A 20,052-nucleotide genomic window follows, 5' to 3' on the forward strand; every position below is an offset into this window, starting at 1 on the left:
GAAAGGGAAATTGTTGGTCCCACTCCAAAGTTCCACCGTGCTCAGACTATGGAAGCAGCATCTCCCAGTTACATGCAGCAACTTGTTCCGCCACATAGACCAAACATGAGCCCAGTCACCTATTTCTCAACTGCTACTGTTCTGTGATTCGATGGTAATTACAGAATGTTCTGTTATGATAAGATGTAAATGGTGGGTGGGGGGGGAATAAATTCTACTGAAGCGTAAACAATCGCACAAACCAGTTGAGCTGTGCCCTGGATGCAAAATACTGTGTGATGCTTTGGAATTCTGTAAGAATCCTCCTGCGCATGAATTTGAAAGCGAACATTCACATACTGCAAAGGAAATAATATCTACTGCTGTCTGGCTTTAGTCAGTGCGCAGGGTGATGGATTTGACCACTGCCTCAGTGCCAAACTTCAAGGCACCAACGTGGCGAAGGTATGTGTACATGTTAATAAAAATAAATCCATGCTGCTTGACAGAGGCCAACGAGCAGAGAGCGAGTTTCTGCCTGGGCTTATTTTTGTGCTGCTGTTTGCCATTAACATGAATTGACGTAATGTAAGGCTGCAGGCTGCTCAAAGAATGAAGGAATATAGTGGGCACAGATTCTGAACGAGCCCATCTATCCGTGTGAATGTCTGTGTGTGAGAGAGAAAGAGAGAGAGAGAGTGCAACAGAGAGAGAGAGAGAGAATGGCAGTGTAGGATTCCTTCTGCTGCCATTCAGAGGAGGCGTTAGATTGAACAAGACTCCACTCCTGTAGTAAGGACCAACCCCCGTACAGCAGAAGCAATTGCGCTTGCAGATGTGAAGATATTTGGGTTTTGACAGCTAATGACTGAGGGGGGAGCCCTTGACAGGGAGTGTCGTACAACAACAATTAAGGCAGGCTTTTATTATTTTGAACAGTCCGAACAGGAACAGCTCTCAGTTAATGTTTTATCAGCAATACAAGATTGGGAAGACTGGGCTGGACATAATTGTATTTATAGAGGCTGGTGCAGGAGGAAGCGCCGGCAGGCATCACAACATGCTCACCACCATGCCGCTGCTCCTTGGATTGTTCAGCCTCCTTGGCAGCACTTGTGCCCTGGATAAGGTTTTCATGCCTGCCAACTACCCTATAGATGAAGCCGGGGCAGGTAGGTTTGTGGAAGATCATAACGACACTGCAGAAAACATCTTCTTCGTGAGTGTTTCGGCCAGCTGGAACTATAACACCAACCTGACCAAGTACAACCAGCAGAAACAGGTACTATTTTTCAGCTCTTCCTATTGCTATCCTGCAGCTGCTTCATGTTCACAGATGGGGGTGCGGGGGGCTTGTAGCCTGGCCGGGACCTTCAAACGCAGCGGTAGAGCTGCTGCCTTACAGCGCCAGAGACCTGGGTTCGATCCTCACTGTGGGTGCTGTCTGTATGGAGTGTGCATGTCCTCCTTGTAACCACATGGGTTTTCTCCGAGTGCTCCAGTTTCCTCCCTCATCCCAAAGACATACAGGTTTGTAGGTTGTTAGGCTTGGAATAATTGAAAAATTGTCCCTAGTGCGTGTAGGATAGTATTAGTGTTGCGAGGATCGCTGGTCGGCGCGGACTCGGTGGGCCGAAGGGCCTGTTTCCACACTGTATCTCCAAACTAAACTCACTCTTCACACAGCAGCAATGCATGAAGTAAAGGCTACACACTCTGTACCTCACAACAGATTACAGAGCCACAGAACTTGGTCATTGCAATTGCAGCTTTCATTTTAAATATGCAGAACCCTCGACTGCATCTGAGTTTAGGATTGAAATTCGGGCAGGTCATATTTCCGGCTATTAAAAGCACTGCCACATATTAAGCAATCCACAGGCATAAGTAGTTTCCTACTCTGTGCAGTTCCCCGTGAGCAGCAGACAGGTGCTATCTGTGTGGAGTTTGTATGTTCTCCCTGTGACCGCCTGGTGCCCAGAGACATTAGCCAAGGTGTCAGCGAGTGCTGAAGCAACAGAAAATAAGTCAGTGCGGTGGGTTAAAGTGAGCAGAGATCAGTTCTCAGATTCAGATTCAGATTCAATTTTAATTGTCATTGTCAGTGTACAGTACAGAGACAACGAAATGCATTTAGAAGAAGCTGTTCCTGGACCTGCTGGTTCGGCAACGGAGAGACCTGTAGCGCCTCCCGGATGGTAGGAGGGTAAACAGTCCATGGTTGGGGTGAGAGCAGTCCTTGGCGATGCTGAGCGCCCTCCGCAGACAACGCTTGCTTTGGACAGACTCAATGGAGGGGAGCGAGGAACCGGTGATGCGTTGGGCGACCAGCTGGATCATGGTGCAGGTTAGAAATTGGGCTGTGAACATCAGTGGGAAGGCGAGAGGACGTTAGTAAATGGGCTCAGGGATAATCACAGCACGAGTCAGAAAGCAGGGCGGACGGTGGAACAGTGGGCAGAGGAACAGTAGCTCAGAACCATGTCACTGGGAGGATCAGAGTTCATAAATTCACAAGTTATAGGAGCAGAATCAGTCCATTCAGCCCATCAAGTCTACCCCGCCATTCAATCATGGCTGATCTATTGTTCCCTCGTAACCCCATTCTGCTGCCTTCTCCCCATAACCACTGGCACCGTACTAATCAAGAATCTGTCAATCTCTGAGAGACAATCAGAGCACAGATGAGGGCACTGCTGAGAGAGTTGGCGAGGGAGAGCGTGTGTCGGGGAGCAGGGTCAGAAGGTGAGGTTTTGGTGGGTGTCGGCTGACTTAAGAAATTGATTGTGTGCTTGAGAAAGAAAAGCCCAGTGTTCCGACCATAATCTACCCTTGAAACAACCATCACACAAATGCATGAGTGAAGATTGAACTACACATTTGATTAGCACTCCAACATACTCATCTTGTTGTGGAGCACTTTAGGATATCCCAGCATGTGGCATGGAAACAGGTCACTGAAAGTCTGTCCCAGGCCCCAACACTGCCATGGAGTCATAGAGTCAGATTGTGATACAGTGTGGAAACAGGCCCTTCGGCCCAACTTGCCCATATTGGCCAACATGTCCCAGCTACCCTAGTCCCACCTGCCTGTGCTCGGTACATATCCCTCCAAACCTGTCCTATCCATGTACCTGTGTAACTAGATTGTTAAACATAGAAACATAGAAATTAGGTGCGGGAGTAGGCCATTCGGCCCTTCGAGCCTGCACCGCCATTCAATATGATCATGGCTGATGCGATAGTCTCAGCCTCAACTACCTCCTCTGGCAGCTTGTTCCATACACCCACCAAACTTTGTGTGAAAAAGTTACCCCTCAGTTTCCTATTAAACCTTTTCCTCTTAACCTTGAACGCAAGTCCCATGCCCTCTCACCAGGGTTTGTGCACAGCTTCACATGCACATATTTCCTTATAACACAGGAGACAATTCATCTATTGAATCTTTACACCCATATCAGTCGTCTTCCCGACTTATTTCCCTACAATATATTCCTTGTCGCACACCCATGAACCTTGTTGGGATTCTCCTGCCACCCATCTAGTGCGGAAGTAATTTGCATTGCCAATATCGCACCAACCAGCATGTCCTTGAAACAGGCTCACCACGTGGTCACATGGAGAACATGCAAACTCCACACAGAGACAATTGGAGGTCGGGTTCGAACCAGGGTCACCTGAGATGTGAGAATGCAGCACCACGTACTATACCATTGTGCCACACGTAATTCCAAAGTATCTTTCACAATTCCAAGACATTTCCAATGCTATTAAAACGCAACTACAAACCACAGGCACTGTTGCTGGGTACAAATCATGGCCCACTACTGAATTCATAATGAAAAAGAAAGAAGATGCAAATGTTGAAAATTCGAAATAAAGAAAAAAAATGATAGAAATGCGCCACAGCGTTTCACAGAGACTGCCTGAGCTACTGAGTATTTCCAGCGTTTTCTGTTTTTACTTCCAATCCTAGTCTTTGACAAGGCTGAGACTGCATATTTTGAGACGAGGTATGCTATGTTGCTTATTAACCTCAGGTTAGATATAAAAGAACTAGTAATATATGGGAATTTGCAAGTTGTTTTTTTATACCCAAGAGGTAATCAACTTGTAAAATAGGTGACCAAGGCCATGTGAAAGTCCAAGGGACAATCTAATGTGTTCAAACTCTGACAGGGTTTAACGTAAATGCAGGAGCTACATTACAACTTTTCTGCGGAGTCTGCATTTCTCCGATTTCCAGCCTCTTGCACGTCTTGCATTTCCTTTACCCGATGCTCACAGCCCTGCTGGCAAACATCCAGGCCATGACTCTGGAATTCCATCTCTAAAGCTCCCCTTTCCACTCCTCCCCTCCCTGAAGCTTCTGAGAAGTGAGCAGTGAGAACCAGGAATGCACAATCTCTTGTCACAACGTCGACAACTTTTGGAACTCAGCCTGGGATGCTGGAAAACAATGAACCGAGGCCAAATGAACGGACTCAGATAAAAGGTACACAAAAATGCTGGAGAAACTCAGCGGGTGCAGCAGCATCCATGGAACGAAGGAAATAGGCGACGTTTCGGGTCGAAACCCTTCTTCAGACTGATGGGGGGTGGGGGGGAGAAGGAAGGAAAAAGGGAGGAGGAGGAGCCCGAGGGCGGGGGGATGGGAGGAGACAGCTCGAGGGTTAAGGAAGGGGAGGAGACAGCAAGGGCTAGCAAAACTGGGAGAATTCAACGTTCATGCCATCCGGACGCAAGCAACCCAGGCGGAATATGAGGTGCTGTTCCTCCAATTTCCGGTGTTGCTCACTCTGGCAATGGAGGAGACCCAGGACAGAGAGGTCGGATTGGGAATGGGAGGGAGAGTTGAAGTGTTGAGCCACCGGGAGTTCAGGTAGGTTATTGCGGACTGAGCGGAGGTGTTCGGCGAAACGATCGCCCAACCTCCGCTTAGTCTCCCCGATGTAAATCAGCTGACATCTAGAGCAGCGGATGGAGTAGATGAGGTTGGAGGAGATACAGGTGAACCTTTGTCGCACCTGGAACGACTGCTTGGGTCCTTGAATGGAGTCGAGGGGGGAGGTGAAGGGACAGGTGTTGCATTTCTTGCGGTTGCAACGGGAAGTGCCCGGGGAGGGGGTGGTACGGGAGGGAAGGGAAGAATTGACAAGGGAGTTGCGGAGGGAGCGGTCTTTGCGGAAGGCAGACATTGGAGGAGATGGGAAGATGTGGCGAGTGGTGGGGTCACGTTGGAGGTGGCAGAAATGGCGGAGGATGATTTGTTGTATTTGCCGGCTGGTGGGGTGAAAGGTGAGGACTAGGGGGACTCTGCACTTGTTGTGAGTGCGGGGATGGGGAGAGAGAGCAGTGTTGCGGGGTATGGATGAGACCCTGGTGTGAGCCTCATCTATAGTGGAGGAGGGGAATCCCCGTTCCCTGAAGAACGAGGACATTTCCGATGCCCTGGTGTGGAACGTCTCATCCTGGGAGCAGATGCGGCGTAGGCGGAGGAATTGGGAGTAGGGGATGGAGTCTTTACAGGGGGCAGGGTGGGAAGACGTGTAGTCCAGATAGCCATGTGAGTCAGTTGGTTTGTAGTGTATGTCGGTCAGAAGTCTGTCCCCTGCGATGGAGATGGTGAGGTCAAGGAATGGTAGGGAAGTGTCGGAAATGGTCCAGGTGTATTGGGGTGCCGGATGGAAGTTGGTGGTGAAGTGGATGAAGTCAGTCAGTTGTGTGTGGGTGCAGGAGGTGGCCCCAAAGCAGTCGTCAATGGTCCCCAGCTACGCCTGCCTCTTTGTCGGGTACGTTGAACAATCCTTGTTCAATACGTACCAGGGCCCCATCCCCGACCTCTACCTCCGTTACATTGATGACTGCTCTGCTGCACCCGCTGAGTTTCTCCAGCATTTTTGTGTACCTTCGATCTTCCAGCATCTGCAGTTCCTGCTTGAACACTGACTCAGATAAAATGTTGGCTTTGCCGGTCACACCCTTCAACGTTCAACCTAAGAATATGGGCTCAATCAGTCCATTCCGAAAGCTTTGAGTTCCCTCTGCCCTTGTCCCCATTTTAATGAACCTAATGGACCTGTCCCACTTAGGCAATTTTTTAGGCAACTACTAGTTTGTCGCCACATGTTCGCCGGGAGTAGTCTCCTCAGTCGTGCAAAAAGTCGTGGCGTCTTTGTGGTCACCGCTAAATTTTCAACGTGTTGAAAATTTTTCACCGACAGTGGGTTTGACGCCAATGAGCGTAGCTTGACTTCTGCCGACGTAGGTGCTGTCGTAGGTTGTCGTCGGTTTTTCTGCGACCTGCTACAACTATGACAGTCGCTGGCAGTTGCCTAAAAACACGTCAAGTGGGACAGGCCCATTAAAGTTGACCCACTTGGTGACCTGCCTGTGGATCTCCTCTCACATCTCCCTGCCAGTTGTGTCATTTGGTCACCTTCCCATCCCCAAACACCTTGAGACCTTTGTATTGTCCACTTCGTCAGAAGGTTGGACACCTTCACACTTTTGTTCTTTAACTGACAGTTTGATCGAACGTGCCTTTAAATGTTGCTTGCAACTGTCTGTCTTGATTCAGTAGGAAAGAACTGCAGATGCTGGTTTAAATCGAAGGTATTCACAAACTGCTGGAGAAACTCAGCGGGACAGGCAGCATCTCTGGAGAGAAGGAATGGGTGACGTTTCGGGTCGAGACCCTTCTTCAGACCTGCCTTTCCTCCCACACTTCAGTCTGACGAAGGGTCTCAACCCGAAACATCACCCATTCCTTCTCTCCAGAGATGCTGCCTGGCCTGCTAAGTTACTCCAGCAGTTTGTGTCTTTTGATTTAGCTCATTGTATGCAAGTGTTTGACAGTAGAGGGTCTTGTGTGGGGGAAGGGAAAGGGGGGAACCGCTTTCGGTCGCCTCCTCCGCGGAGAGGCGACTATTTCCATGTCGCCTCCCTCACGGCCTAACACCATGGATTGGAGCGGCCTTTCCCGGATTCGGGCCCAGAGCTACAACTGCGGGCGCCGTGTGGACTTTTCCATCGCGGGGTGGGCGAACCCTTGCCGGGGTCACCAGAGAGGAGTGCTCCGATCGCTGGCCCCGCGGACTGTTACATCCTGAAGCCGCGGTCTGTGGAGCTTGTAGACGCGGGCACGGCGTGGACTTACCATCCGGAGCCTGGGATCCCTCGCCGGGGATCGCCAGAGAAGAGCTCCGACCGCCAGCCTGTGGCCTATAACATCCTGAAGCCGCAGTCTCCAGTAAGAAAGCGCTGATTCGGGACCACCAAGCCATGGAGTGTGTTTGACCGTCCCGACGTCGGAGTTTGAATCATCCCGACGAGAGGGCTTGTACATCGGGCCGTCCATAGCGGCGACTACGGAGGGTTTATGGCCCCGACCATGGATGAACAAAGGAGGAGGACTGGCTGAACTTTGTGCCTGCCACCACAGTGAAGAATGGTATGGTGGATGCTTGTGTTAAATCTTATTGTGTATTGTGTGTTATTTTTAATTGTATCGCTGCAGGTATGCCTTCGGGTGCATGTGACGAATAAAATTGACTTTGACTTTGTTCATGTTGTTGCATCTACTCACAGCTATTCTGGTTTAACTCGCTGGGGCTGCTTAAATATGACAGACTGGAAAACATACACTGGTGACCGGGTGTGCAGTGCTCACAAGATTCATCACCTACGTCTTTATCATGATACCAGCATCCAAGCAACACCAACCACATCTTCAGTGCTCGTCCATGGGATGTAATCTCATGGGGTTGGCACCAGCAGAACCCAAACCGTTACCTCTTAAAGGAGAGGTGCTCATTGCTTGCTACTGTTTGTGGAAGCCATTGTAAATCTCATGGGAGGGTGGAGAAAGTGAGGGCATTCCTTCCTTGTGAGGGACTTGCAGACGTGGGGGTTTGTTTGACAGTAGAGGGTGTGGGCGGAATGTGAGTGTGGGAGATGGTGCACGAGGTATTGGAAGTGTGGTGGGACAGCTGTGAGCAGGGTTACAAGCCGCTGACTATACCCACTTCCATGCATGTGATCTGGGGCTGGCACGGTGAAGTCCTCCCACCCAATTCTGCTCCACTGGTTAGTGATCTGCAGCAGTGTGTAATCTCTAGACTAATTCAGGTTTCAGTGAGGGAGCGGCAGTCTGTGTGAAGCCTCAGGAACTCACGCCAGTTCTGGGGAGGGCAAACTTTCACTGTTTCTGGAGTCAATGGCAACCTTTGGTAACCATTGTCCTTATTCCTCTTCACGAAGATGCCCAGCAGAAGCTTTTTCATAGCATCAAAGACTGGACATTAAGGCCTATAGATAGGTGGCACCGCGGTAAAGTTGCTGCCTTACAGTTCCACAGACCCAGGTTCGATCCTGACTACGGGTGCTGTTAAGCCCCTGTCCCACGATGCAAGTTTACCCAAGCGCTCTCCCGAGTTAAAAAAAAAATCTTATTCGTGGTACTTCATCGCAAGTATTTTTTTACTCTTGGATATTTTTCATAGTGTTGAAAAACCTTCACAGTTACCGCGTTTCCCGAGTACCTGCCATTAGCATTACGAGCCACTACGAGCCATCCACGAGCTCCGACGTACCCGCTATGTACATTCTCCGTACTTACCACGAGTTTGATTTTTTTTTAAACTCGGGAGAGCTCCTGGGTAAATTTGCATCGTGGGACAGGGGCTATGGAGTTTGTATGTTGTCCCCATGACTGTGTGGGTTTTCTCCTAGTGCCCCTGTTTCCTCCCACACTCCATTGACCTAGAGGTTTGCAGGATAATAGGCTTCGGCAAAGATGGTAAATTGTCCCTAGTGCGTAGGAAAGTGCTAGTGTACAGGAATCACTGGTTAGCGCGAATTTGGTGGGCCAAAGGGTCTATTTCCGCACAGCATCTCCAGACTAAACAAAAACTAAAAGCACCAAACTCCCAGAATTACATCGGCCATGTTGCTCTTAATGTTTGTAAATGAGAGCACAATATCTTCAACCTTTCATTTCTATGATGGGAGTAAGACGTCTTTACTTAAGATGGAAGCTGGAGTTTGTTCGAGGCGCTCCTCAGCGCTGAATGTTTGTGCTGAAGGCTGTTTGTTTGATCTGGTTTTTACATCCCAGGAGGTGAGAATGTGATAAACACATGGAGCTGTCAGAGGCCACTGGCCTGTGGAGAACATGCTGGCAATGTGACGAAGATCCAATTAGCCTCCCTCTGTCAGCTCTTTCCTCCAGTGCCCTCAACCTTCGCAGCATAAATTATGCCGATGTACAATGCTAGAAATCCTCAGCCTAGAAATTGGAGTTAACCTTTATTTGGTGCGCTGAACAGGTGGCCACTTCATTGCCAGTTATTGGACAATTCAAAATTTGCGAAATTGGGAAGATTTACCTTTAAGGAGATGTGTGGGACAAGATTTATACCCAAAGGCTGGTGGGTGCCTGGAACTGGCTGGAGGCAAATATAATAGGTGTGCCTAAGACTTATACTGACTATCTTCCCTCTATTCTTTCAATCTGAAGGAAAGGTCCCGAACCAAAACGTCAACTGTGCACTTCCCGCCACAGATGCTTCTCCACCTTTAGACTTTAGATAGGCACGTGGATATGCATGGAATGAAGGGTTAGGGATCATGTGCAGACAGATTAGATTAGTTTATCATGTTCGACACTGCCATTATGGGTCAAAAGGCCCTGTGCTGTTCTGTACTTTTCTACATTTCATGATCTATGTTTAAGAATTATCAGAGTGTTTTTCACCCTGACCTGCTGCATGGGACCGCAACCCACACTGTTCTGACTGCATCTGCCTGCAGAGATTGCAACTGCTGTTGGTGATAATGGGGAGTAGGCTGCAACCTTAAAATGGAGGATTAAGAGACTGTAGATGCTGGAGTCAGGAGCAGCAAACTAATTGCTGGAGGAATTCGGCAGGTTGAGCAACACCTGTGGAGGGAGTTGCACGGTTGAAGATTTGGGTCTGGTCCCTTCCTCAGTATAAGGAAGTGGGGGGGGGGGGGACAGGGGTGGGGCATGAGTGACAAGTGATGGGTGGTTGGAGGGGAGGAGGGATTGATTGGCAGATGGAGTGGAGTGGGAGAGGGAAGGGTGGAAATAGCGACAGAGGCTGGCAGGTGATAAATGGAGGCAACAGGAGGGCTTCTTCCACTTATCGAGTCCACACACAAGATTAGAAGTTGTTCAGCCAGAGATTGCAACCTTCACGTGGTCCGCCCTGTTTCGACGAATGCAATCAACCTGGCGTGCACAACCAAATAGAACAAGTTGTCCTGCAACTTTAGGCTGTGCATGCCATACGCAAGAAGAAGAAGAAGCCAGAGCTGAACACATTTCTCGGCATCTGCATGCAATGGTGTCCGTCTCGTCGCTTCTTGTACTTCGTGCGCGTGGTGGTGGAAAGATTGGTGGAAACAGGGTCGCGACGTGAACGCCCTTTCCTTGACCCCAACAGAAGGCTGCCGATAATAGAATCTGATAGCAGGTAAAAGTGAAGCACAGGAAAGAAATGGGGGTGGTGTGAGCAGAACAATGGGGAGGGGGACAGGGTGGACTGATCGAGAGGAATGTGTGGGTGATACACAGATTGAATGAGTTGGGGAAGGAAAAAAACATTAATAGTAGCTTGGGGGGAGCTTAAAAAGAAGCATGTGTACGTGAGGTCCTGGATAGATTAGACAGAGAGAAAAGGGGGTAAAAAGGTGAGCCTGTTACCTGAAATTGGAGCATTCAATGTTCAGGCATTGGGCAATAGATTACAGGCTGAATGAGGCGCTGTTCCTCAAAGCCTAAAGACTTTTCTCCATGGTAGCTACAGTGTAGCTGTAACCACTCTCCTGTCTCTCACCATCATCATCGTGGACCAGGTCCAAAGTCAACAATGGACTCAAGAAGCTGGGCGGCATCAGTCCTTGATTCCGCAGAGATCATATTCCTTGGCTCAGCTAACGACTAATGAAACACATAATGATTCTCTGCACTGTGAAGGAAAGTATACAGGGCATTAAAGATTCATCGAAGCAAAAGCAGAGAGCAATACATTATTGTCCCGATGGGGAACTTTTTAATTCACATCTGCATGCTGACAATTTGAGGGGCTTGTGCCTTGCTTTGCTTGGAGCTGTAAAGGAAAGTCAGTGGTTGCACTTTAATTTCTGTTGGCACAGCAGAGTTAGCACAAAGTCATAATCATACAGCATGGAGACAGGCTCTTCAGCCCAACTTTCCCAGGTTGACCAACATGCCCCATCTACACTAGTCGCACCAGCCCATATCCCTCTAAACCTATCCTATCCATGTACCGGTCTAAATGTTTCTTAAACGCTGATGTTAACGAAAACGAGGCAAGAGGGACATTATGTTAAAGCATAAATAAACGCTGGGATTCTGGATGGAGAACAAGGCCTGAATGTTTCCAGATTCCAGGTGTCGACTGACGCAATGGTCCTGTCACCACCCTTGTCTACGGTTGTACAAGGACTTGGATTCATGAATACTAACACGATACAACCCAAGAAGCATTCAGTAATTAAGCTGTATGAACAACTCAGCTGGTCAGATGCTTTCAGCCAACCGTAAACATTTGCAAATTGAAAACAGGAATCGACTTTGAAAAAGCAATGTTCTTGAACAAAACAGAATGTTTTATTCCATAGCATTTTTATTAGAAATGCTATTTGAATCCAATTACAAACTCAGCACCCTGTAATAGATAATTAATACCGTGTCTGGGCTACAGGGCTGTGCTGTTGAAAACCACATGAATGTGCAGTAAAGTAATTACATTTAGTTTAGTTTCTACAGTAGTTCAGAATACAGAAATACAGTGTGGAACCAGGCCCTTCGGCCCACCGAAATTATGCTGATTCACCCATACACTAATTCCATCCTACACACCATGGGCAATTTACAGAAGCCAATTAACCTACAAACCCGCACGTCTTTGGAATGTGGGGGGGAAACCGGAGCACCCGGAGAAAACCCGCATGGTCACAGGGAGAACGTGTAAACTCCATACAGACAGCACCCGTAATCAGGATCGGACCCAGGTCTCTGGTGCTGCTAGGCGGCAGTTCGACCACTGCGCCATTGTGCCGGCTGGCCACATTTCATGGTAATTTGGTACAAATAAAACTATCCCTACATTATTTAGCAGGATGGTTGTGTTTGCTGGCATATCTTTTTCAATGTCGGGCAGTCTTTACTGCCATATTTGAGCTCAGAAACTTCAAGAACATATCCACACACAAGCAGCCATTAGTCTCATGGTCCCAGAGTCAGGGCTGCCAACATTGGGTGAGAGTTGGGAGTGAGAAATTGTGAGAGACCAAGCCCGAGGGAGCATAGCGACCTGGGGGGAATAGGGGGGGGGGGGGGGGGGGGGGGGTGGGGGGGGGGGGGGAGGGGGTGGGGGAGGGGGGGGGGACTCCAAAACACGAAGCGCTGAGCATTGGGATCCAGACATCCTAGCCAACTAGCCTCAGCTCCCGGCTCACATCTGGCGGTGCTCTCTGTCTGAACCAGGGGCTGTGGATCATTTTTTAAAGTGGGGGGAGGGGGTGGGGGGCTGAGCGATCACTGATCACTGGCCTTGGGGCTACCCGGCAAGGCAGTGGAGTGACCGAGTGGGGGGAGGGGGGTGCTATTTGAAATTTGATGTATTAAGATCATGTAGAAGTATGATTTCAATGTTTTTTGCTTGAAGTATCTTTAAGAGGTAACTTTTTAAGGGGTAACTTTTTTCCATACAAAGGATGGTGGGTGTATGGAACAAGCTGCCGGAGGAGGTAGTTGAGGCAGGGACTATCCCAACGTTTAAGAAACAGCTGGATTGACACATGTATAGGACAGGTTTGGAGGGATATGGACCAAAAGCAGGTAGTGTAGCTGGGACATGTTGGCAGGTGTGGGCAAGTCGCGCCGAAGGGCATGTTTTCACACTATGACTACATTATACCTCCACCATGCATGAATGCATCCAAATCAAGTGGTTGAGTTTTATTACCATTTACTCAAGCATAGAAACATAGAAAATAGGTGCAGGAATAGGCCATTTGGCCCTTCGAGCCAGCACAGCCATTCAATATGATCATCTAAAATCATCTTTCCTGTTTTTCCTCATAGCCCTTGATTTAGCTAGCCCCAATAACAAAATGTAACTCTCTCTTGAAAATATCCAGCGAATAGGCCTCCACTGCCTTCTGTGGCAGAGAAGTCCACAGATTCACAACCCTCTGGGTGAAGAAAATTTGTCCTCATCTCAGTCCTAAATGGCTGACCCCTTATTCTTAAACTGTGTGTTGCCCCTGGTTCTGGACTCCCCCAACATCGGGAACATTTTTCCTGCTGTTACAGTAAGTGAAAATCTAGCAGGCAAGCAGGATGCTTTCTCCAACCACCCCCATTTGAAGGCCACTATCTTCTACCATTTTTACCCAGTGCTTGGTACCTATTTCTAGCAGCCACTGGTTGTCCTCCTGGATGCACCGAGCCGCAGCCTGATCCATGCTGGTCACCAGAGTGAATTCGGCACAGAGAGTCTCACGGCAGCGGCGCAACGCTTTCGATGCCTCTGACAGCCCGGGACTCTTGCACTGAGGCTGCTCCATGGCTGGAGCTGCAGCGACTGACTCGCCAGCTCGGCAAACATTCACCAGCCCGGCAAACACTCGCCAGCCCCGGCTCCCCGTCCGCATCTGCCCACGCCTCTGCTTCCATCCCTCCCTCCGTTCCGGCTCTCCAACACCCACGACCAGGTTGCTCAGAGCACAGCAGCGCTTCATCCAAAGCCGGAGATATTGGAACATGTCTAGCCAAAAAAGTGGCCCCCCAGCTCCCCCGGTTCTGCGGCCCATGTGAACATCTCTCTCCTGCCGTTCGCCCGCCTCGCTTATGTCAGCCGCTTCCCGCAAATCCTTAAATTCCGACTGCCTCCGGGAGCAGGACATGGCCTTACTTGTGCGTTGGGTGACACTCATTCACTGCCCGTTCCTCCAGGATGCACCGAGCCGCAGCCTGATCCATGCCAGTCACCTGGGCGAATTCGGCAGACACTTTAACGGCAGCGGCGCAACGCTTCCGACGCCTCCGACGGCCAGGGACTCTTGCACTGAGGCTGCTCCATGGCCAGAGCTGCAGTGAGCAACTCACCAGCCCGGCAAACACTCGCCAGCCCGGCAAACACTCGCCAGCCCAGCAAACACTCGCCAGCCCCGGCTCCCCGTCCGCATCTGCCCCCGCCTCTGTTTCTGCTTCCATCCCTCCCTCAGCCCCGGCTCTCCAACACCCGCAGCCCATGCAGTTGATATGAGTTTTGAAATTCTCGTTGATCACAGAATTTCTCACGACAGAGCGTGAGAAATTTGTGATCTGCGTGAGAGCGTGAGAATTTGGCCAGAAAAGTTACCAGTCCGAATGAAGATTACTAGGTGATAGTCAGAAAACAGTCAGAGCTGGCTTAGGCAATGTATTTTACTTGTTAATAATTCTTGGGAAGTGTATGCATTTATTAACAACCTTGAGAAGTTGATTCATACTCTGCGCCAGGGTACTGCACAAGGCTCCTTTTGTTATTGCGGTTTGATACAATTTGGGGGCTTTCGCCCACTTCAGAGGGTGTAAACTCTGTGCTATGTAATACAAACAGCAAATGATGGAAATAGTCACAAGGTCAGGCAACATCTGCCGAGAGAGTGATACAGAGTAAATTCATTATATCCTTGATTGCAGATGCTGCCAGCCTTGCTAAGTATTTTCAGCACTCTACTTGTTTCAGTTGTCCAGCCTCTGTAGTAAGCTAAAAAGACTATTTTTCTATCGCAAGGAGCCAGCTGAGTTTTATCACAACCAATAAATAGTCTGATGCAAGTCCAGTTGCTTTTTTAATTGATTGCAACATTCTAAAACTGTTGCAAAATAATATTAATCAAGGTCTCTTTCATTTTGGTTTGACAGAGAGATAAACAGGAAATGTAACCACAAAACACTCAACACTGAAGATAAACACAAAATGCTGGAGTAACAGCGGGGTCAGGCAGCATTTCTGGAAAAAAGGAAAAGTGACGTTTTGGGTCGAGACCCTTCTTCAGACTTTGGACTCAAAATGTCACTTGTAAACCAGCATCAGCAGTTCCTTCCTGCACATCTTGTCTGCTCCACTACATTTTGAGTTGTTTATAGTATAGTTGCTGCAAAATTCAATTTTGAATCAACCTACTATAAACAGTTTGAAAAGATCAGAGAGAACATGGGACCACACTGTATACAGGGTGCAGATGTACAGTTTATGCATCAGGGGCGCCGAACGATTGGCAGCCCCACCAACAATCTGTTTGTTTTCTCGTCTCTTTTAAAACATTTTAAGTTCTATAAGTCTGCGTAAATGTTCTCTGGTTTGTTTTATGTGGTGCGGTGGGGGAACTTTTTTGTCAGTTTCTTACTTTGCCAGAGTCTGCGGCCTACCATCGATGGAGGCCTCCTCAGACTAATCCGGTGCGGGGGAGCTGACATCCGCCCGATGCAGGAGATGGATTGCCCCGACGCGGAGGGCCCAAAACACCGCCGTCTACGGGAGTCAAGATCGCCCCAAATAGGTCCTTCTGCAGGTCCTTCTGTAGGAGCAAAGAGGTCCTTCTGCAGTTGTACAGAGCCACACCTGCAGTATTGTGTGCAGTTTTGGTCCCCTAATTTGAGGAAGGACATTCTTGCTATTGAGGGAGTACAGCGTAGTTTTTCAATGTTAATTCCCGAGATGGTGGGACTGTCATATGCTGAGAGAATGGAGCAGCTGGGCTTGTACACTCTGGAGTTTAAAAGGATGAGTGGGAATCTCATTGAAACATATAAGAGTGGAGGCGGTGGAGGCAGGTTCTCTGGATGCTTTCAAGAGAGAGCTAGATAAGGCTCTTAACAATAGCGGATATGGGGAGAAGGCAGGAACGGGGTACTGATTGGGGATGATCAGCCATGATCACATTGAATGGCGGTGCTGGCTCGAAGGGCTGAATGGCCTACTCCTGCACCTATTGTCTATTGTCTATCGTCTATTGTCGCGTCAATGGAGGTCTCGAGGCACCCGACCGCGGGAGAGCAAAGGGAAGAGATTGAACTTTTTTTCACCTTCCATCCGTGAGGAATGTGGAGGAGTCACTGTGGTGGATGTTTATCTTAAAATGTGTTTTGTGTGTTCTGTTGCTTTTTATTTGTATGACTGACTTGGCAAATTAAATTCCTCATATGTTGCAAAACATACTTGGCTAAAAAAGTATTATTGTGATTGTGATTGTGTTCTCATTATTTTCAGCATTGTGCTATACAACTTCCACCTAAGCTCCAAATTCAAATTTCACCAGTCAAAGCATTTTTCACAAAACATGTTCCTTATGGGCCTGTCCCACTTAGGCGACTTTTTAGGCAACTGCAGGAGACTCTGCAGTCGCAACATGGTGACCACATGTTCGCAGGTGGTTGCCGGGGAGTCGCCTTCATGGTCGTGAGGAGTTCCCGCATTCTGGGAACTCGTCGCGGACTCATTATGGTCGCCGTGGATTTTTCAACATGTTGAAAATTTAGCGGCGACCAGAATGAAGCCGCCATGGAGAGTAGCGAGAATTGTCGTGCCGTAGGTGGGTTGCCAGGAGGTCGAAGGTTCTCGTAGGTTCTCGTAGGTCCTCGTAGGTTGTAGCCGGTGCTGACCGGTGAATTTCATTGGCTCATTGGGGAAAACAAATGTAACCAGTAGTTTTCAGAACCAAGGATAACTGACCAGTAATGTTAAATGTCCGCCGAGCTTCACAGCCGTGTATCTTTGGCTTCTTAGAAGTTGTCTCCACTCCTTCTCCTTCTTTCTCCCCCCTTCTCCCCCTCTCCCCCCCTCTTTTACAGGACTTACCGTACACTGCGCTTTAGCCGTCTTACTTACATTGCCAACCTTCCTGTTCATCGCGGTGTGTGTCTGTATCACCTTGGCTTTGCACCGTGTGAATTTCACTCAGACTGCGCTCCCCCCGCTTGCCCTGTCCCCTGCCTGCATAACAGGCTGGTGAAGGAAGCGAGGTGAGTGTGTGTTCCACTCTGACAGTCGCCGTTCCAGTTGCCGGTTTTTCAGGCGACTGCCGGCAACTTGGCAGTCTCCGGCAGTTGCCTGAAAAATCGCCTAAGTGGGACAGGCCCATTAGAGTTTACTTTCTGTCTGTGGCCAGCTGCGATGCCATGCACGATTGAGCAATTAATAAGCCAGACAGCACATCTTCTTCTCTCCATTCAGAAAATACACACCATAGCGATTCACATATGGAATATCTACACCACCGAGACAGAGTCACACTCACAACACAGAGGTAGAAGGCTATGGACAGTCTACTGAGAACACACATGCAGATCATCAGAGAATCACAGTGAGAATGGTCAGAGAGTTACAGTCAGAATCCACAGTCAGAAGATCCGAAACAATCACACTCATTATTCACAGGCCACATACTAGAGACAGTCATACTCATAATAAAGACACAGACAGCATGTTAGAGACAGTCGTACTCAGAATGCACAGTCAGCAGACGAGAGGCAAACATATTCACAACACACAGGCCTTCGTGTGTGGTCTCAGAAAGTGGACTCCAAGCAGTACCAGACACCAAATCTGCCGTCTGTTTCACAACTCACAGCTTGAGGCTGGTCACACATTGAAGACGACAGTTACAGAGTATCCCAATCAGAGTGAGCAGACTGGCGGAGCTAATATACCAGACCATGAGTTAAACATGCAGGCTGGAGCATCTGATATGTACCAGGCAGGAGGTGGTGTCTCAATCCAAAGACCTAGACTGCTGGGTGCTGGCAAAACACCTCTGGTATAGTCTGATCCCAACATGAAGTACAATACAAAGTGAATTTACAGAAAACTCTGCTTTAAGTGTCGAATAGGTCAGGAGGACACATTATTGGCAACACTGCTGAATACAAGATTCAACTGTCAGCTCCTTATGCCAGTTTATCCACTAAACAAAATCAGATTCATTTCTGGTTTCTGTAGGGAGAGACAGATTGCATTTTGCAATGATCTTTGGCAATTGAACAATTAATATTTTTAAAATTCTCTTTTACCTAAATTATAAACAGTAAGCAACTGCTGGGAGAAAATTAATTGTGCCATATTTCAAGAGTCAAGAGTCAAGATGTTGTTGTCATATGCTATGAAACAGAACAGCAAAATTATTGCTTGCAGTAGCAAGCAATGAAAGAAAGGCATTGAAATTCTTGACCATCCGAGAGAGAATGGGGAAAAAGGAGATAGTGGTATTAGAATGAGTTGCAAAACATTGCACTGTATCCAACTGAAAAATTCTACGAATCAACCTCTGAGCCCGTGGAACAGCTCAAACGCATCATTTTACATGAAGACTGAGGTCCTGTAGCTTTGCAATCTTTCCGCTCTGGCTCGATAGAATGAGGCTTTACCAGCATACTTACAGCAAATTAACAGCATTAACATAATTGGTAATCACTCCTAAATTCTCTGATGCAAGATAAACATCGCCACCCAGGGAACATTGAGAATATCGAATGCATTAAGGGAATGTTGGGTACATATGTGGATGAGAGGATAAAAATGTGAAGAAAGTGAGATGAATCGTGGGTGGGAGAGGAATCATGAATCTGCAACATTAAGGCCTTCTCAACACTGTAAATTCTACTTAACAAATGAAATACTGCATTTGTATTGATTCAGCATCAAAAAAAGATGCTTTAAAAAAAAAAAATTGATGACCAAATTCTAGGATAATTGCAACTACAAGCCGCAGGCACCTTTGGGACTTATTTGTTTGTGAATTGAATGATGTGATCCGACATGATGAAGCAAAATTGATTGACTAACTTCAGCTGTGAGCCCGTTAATATTTTGTGTGACCGTTGGTTCATTGCAATTGATTTGCGGCCCCCTCGAGTGAACGAGATGCACGAAGATCTATATCATCCTGCCCTCGCGCAAACCGTGGGCAGAGCAAAGCTCACCAGAAGACTAAGCAGCAATGTGGCAGAGTCAACTAGAGCATTCACACCTCCGGGTCTGCTAGGCTCTGGAAACTTGAGCACAAACTGCAGGGATGGTTTTCCAGTCGAGCACTGGAGAAGACTGCTGCCCTTTGGACCTAGCTGGGTGTAAGTGTGCTAGTTGAAGGCTAGGTGTTTGGAAGTTCTATCCAATATTGATTCCTTATCCAACTTGCCCAAGAAAATCCCTATAACATGCCCAAAACATGTTACCCCTGACAATGTTTACCTTATCCGAGATTTTCATTCTGTGCTCCCCATCCCTCCTGAGCCTTTTCTCTCTTTTCCGGTTTTGAAGAAAGGTCTTTGATCTGAAGCATTAAATCCATTTCTTTCCTTACAGATGCTGCCCGTCTTGCTGAGAGTTTTTAAAAACTTTCCGTACAGCCGCAGTTAAAAGGAGTTGTGGATTAACATTACTAACTAAACAAGTGGATGTTCTCTGTGTTCCACAGATCAATGCCTCCCTGGAGGAGCAGGAGTTTGTGGAAGCCTGGGCTAAGAAAGCGAAGGAGTTTGATGCCGTCAAAGTCAATTTCACGGATAAGAACCTGATAAATCGTCTCGACAATATCCGCATCCTTGGCCCTGCTAACCTCCCGCAGACTGAAAGAGAGCAGGTATGAATTTCATTCTGGCAAAGCCGTACTCTCACGTAGTGAGGCACATTGGCGCAGCGGTAGAGTTGCTGCCTTACAGCGCTTGCAGTGCCGGAGACCCAGGTTCGATTTTGACTACAGGTGCTGTCTGTACGGAGTTTGCACGTTCTCCCCGTGACCACGTGGGTTTTCTCTGAGACCTTCGGTTTCCTCCCACACTCCAAAGACGTACAGGTTTGTAGGTTGATTGGCTTGGTGTAAGTGTACAATTTTCCCTAGTGTGTGTAGGATGATGTTAGTGTGCGGGGATTGCTGGTCGGTGCGGACTCGGTGGGCCGAAGGACCTGTACCGTTCTATATATCTCTAAACTAAAACTAAACTAAACTAGTGACACCGGAATCCTTGTTGGG

The 20,052-nt window shown here is 48.2% G+C and overlaps 1 protein-coding gene across 8 annotated transcripts in view; it reads left to right on the forward strand.

Moving 5' to 3' along the window:
* The first annotated feature begins 693 nt into the window (after positions 1–693).
* ace (angiotensin I converting enzyme) overlaps positions 694–20,052 on the forward strand; it is a 97,991-nt gene continuing 78,632 nt past the window's right edge. For 4 of the 8 annotated variants that reach the window (XM_033035148.1, XM_033035146.1, XM_033035147.1 and 1 more), the window contains exons 1-2: positions 695–1,261; positions 19,498–19,662. In XM_033035148.1, the coding sequence (XP_032891039.1) occupies positions 944–1,261; positions 19,498–19,662 (483 nt within the window). In that variant the 5' untranslated portion in view covers positions 695–943. Of the gene's footprint in view, positions 1,262–19,497; positions 19,663–20,052 lie in introns of all 8 variants that reach the window. The other 4 variants (XM_033035144.1, XM_033035143.1, XM_033035150.1 and 1 more) reach the window with 3 other exon arrangements.

The sequence above is a fragment of the Amblyraja radiata genome, chromosome 16 (assembly GCF_010909765.2).
Source record: "Amblyraja radiata isolate CabotCenter1 chromosome 16, sAmbRad1.1.pri, whole genome shotgun sequence".
Taxonomy (NCBI): Eukaryota; Metazoa; Chordata; class Chondrichthyes; order Rajiformes; family Rajidae; genus Amblyraja; species Amblyraja radiata.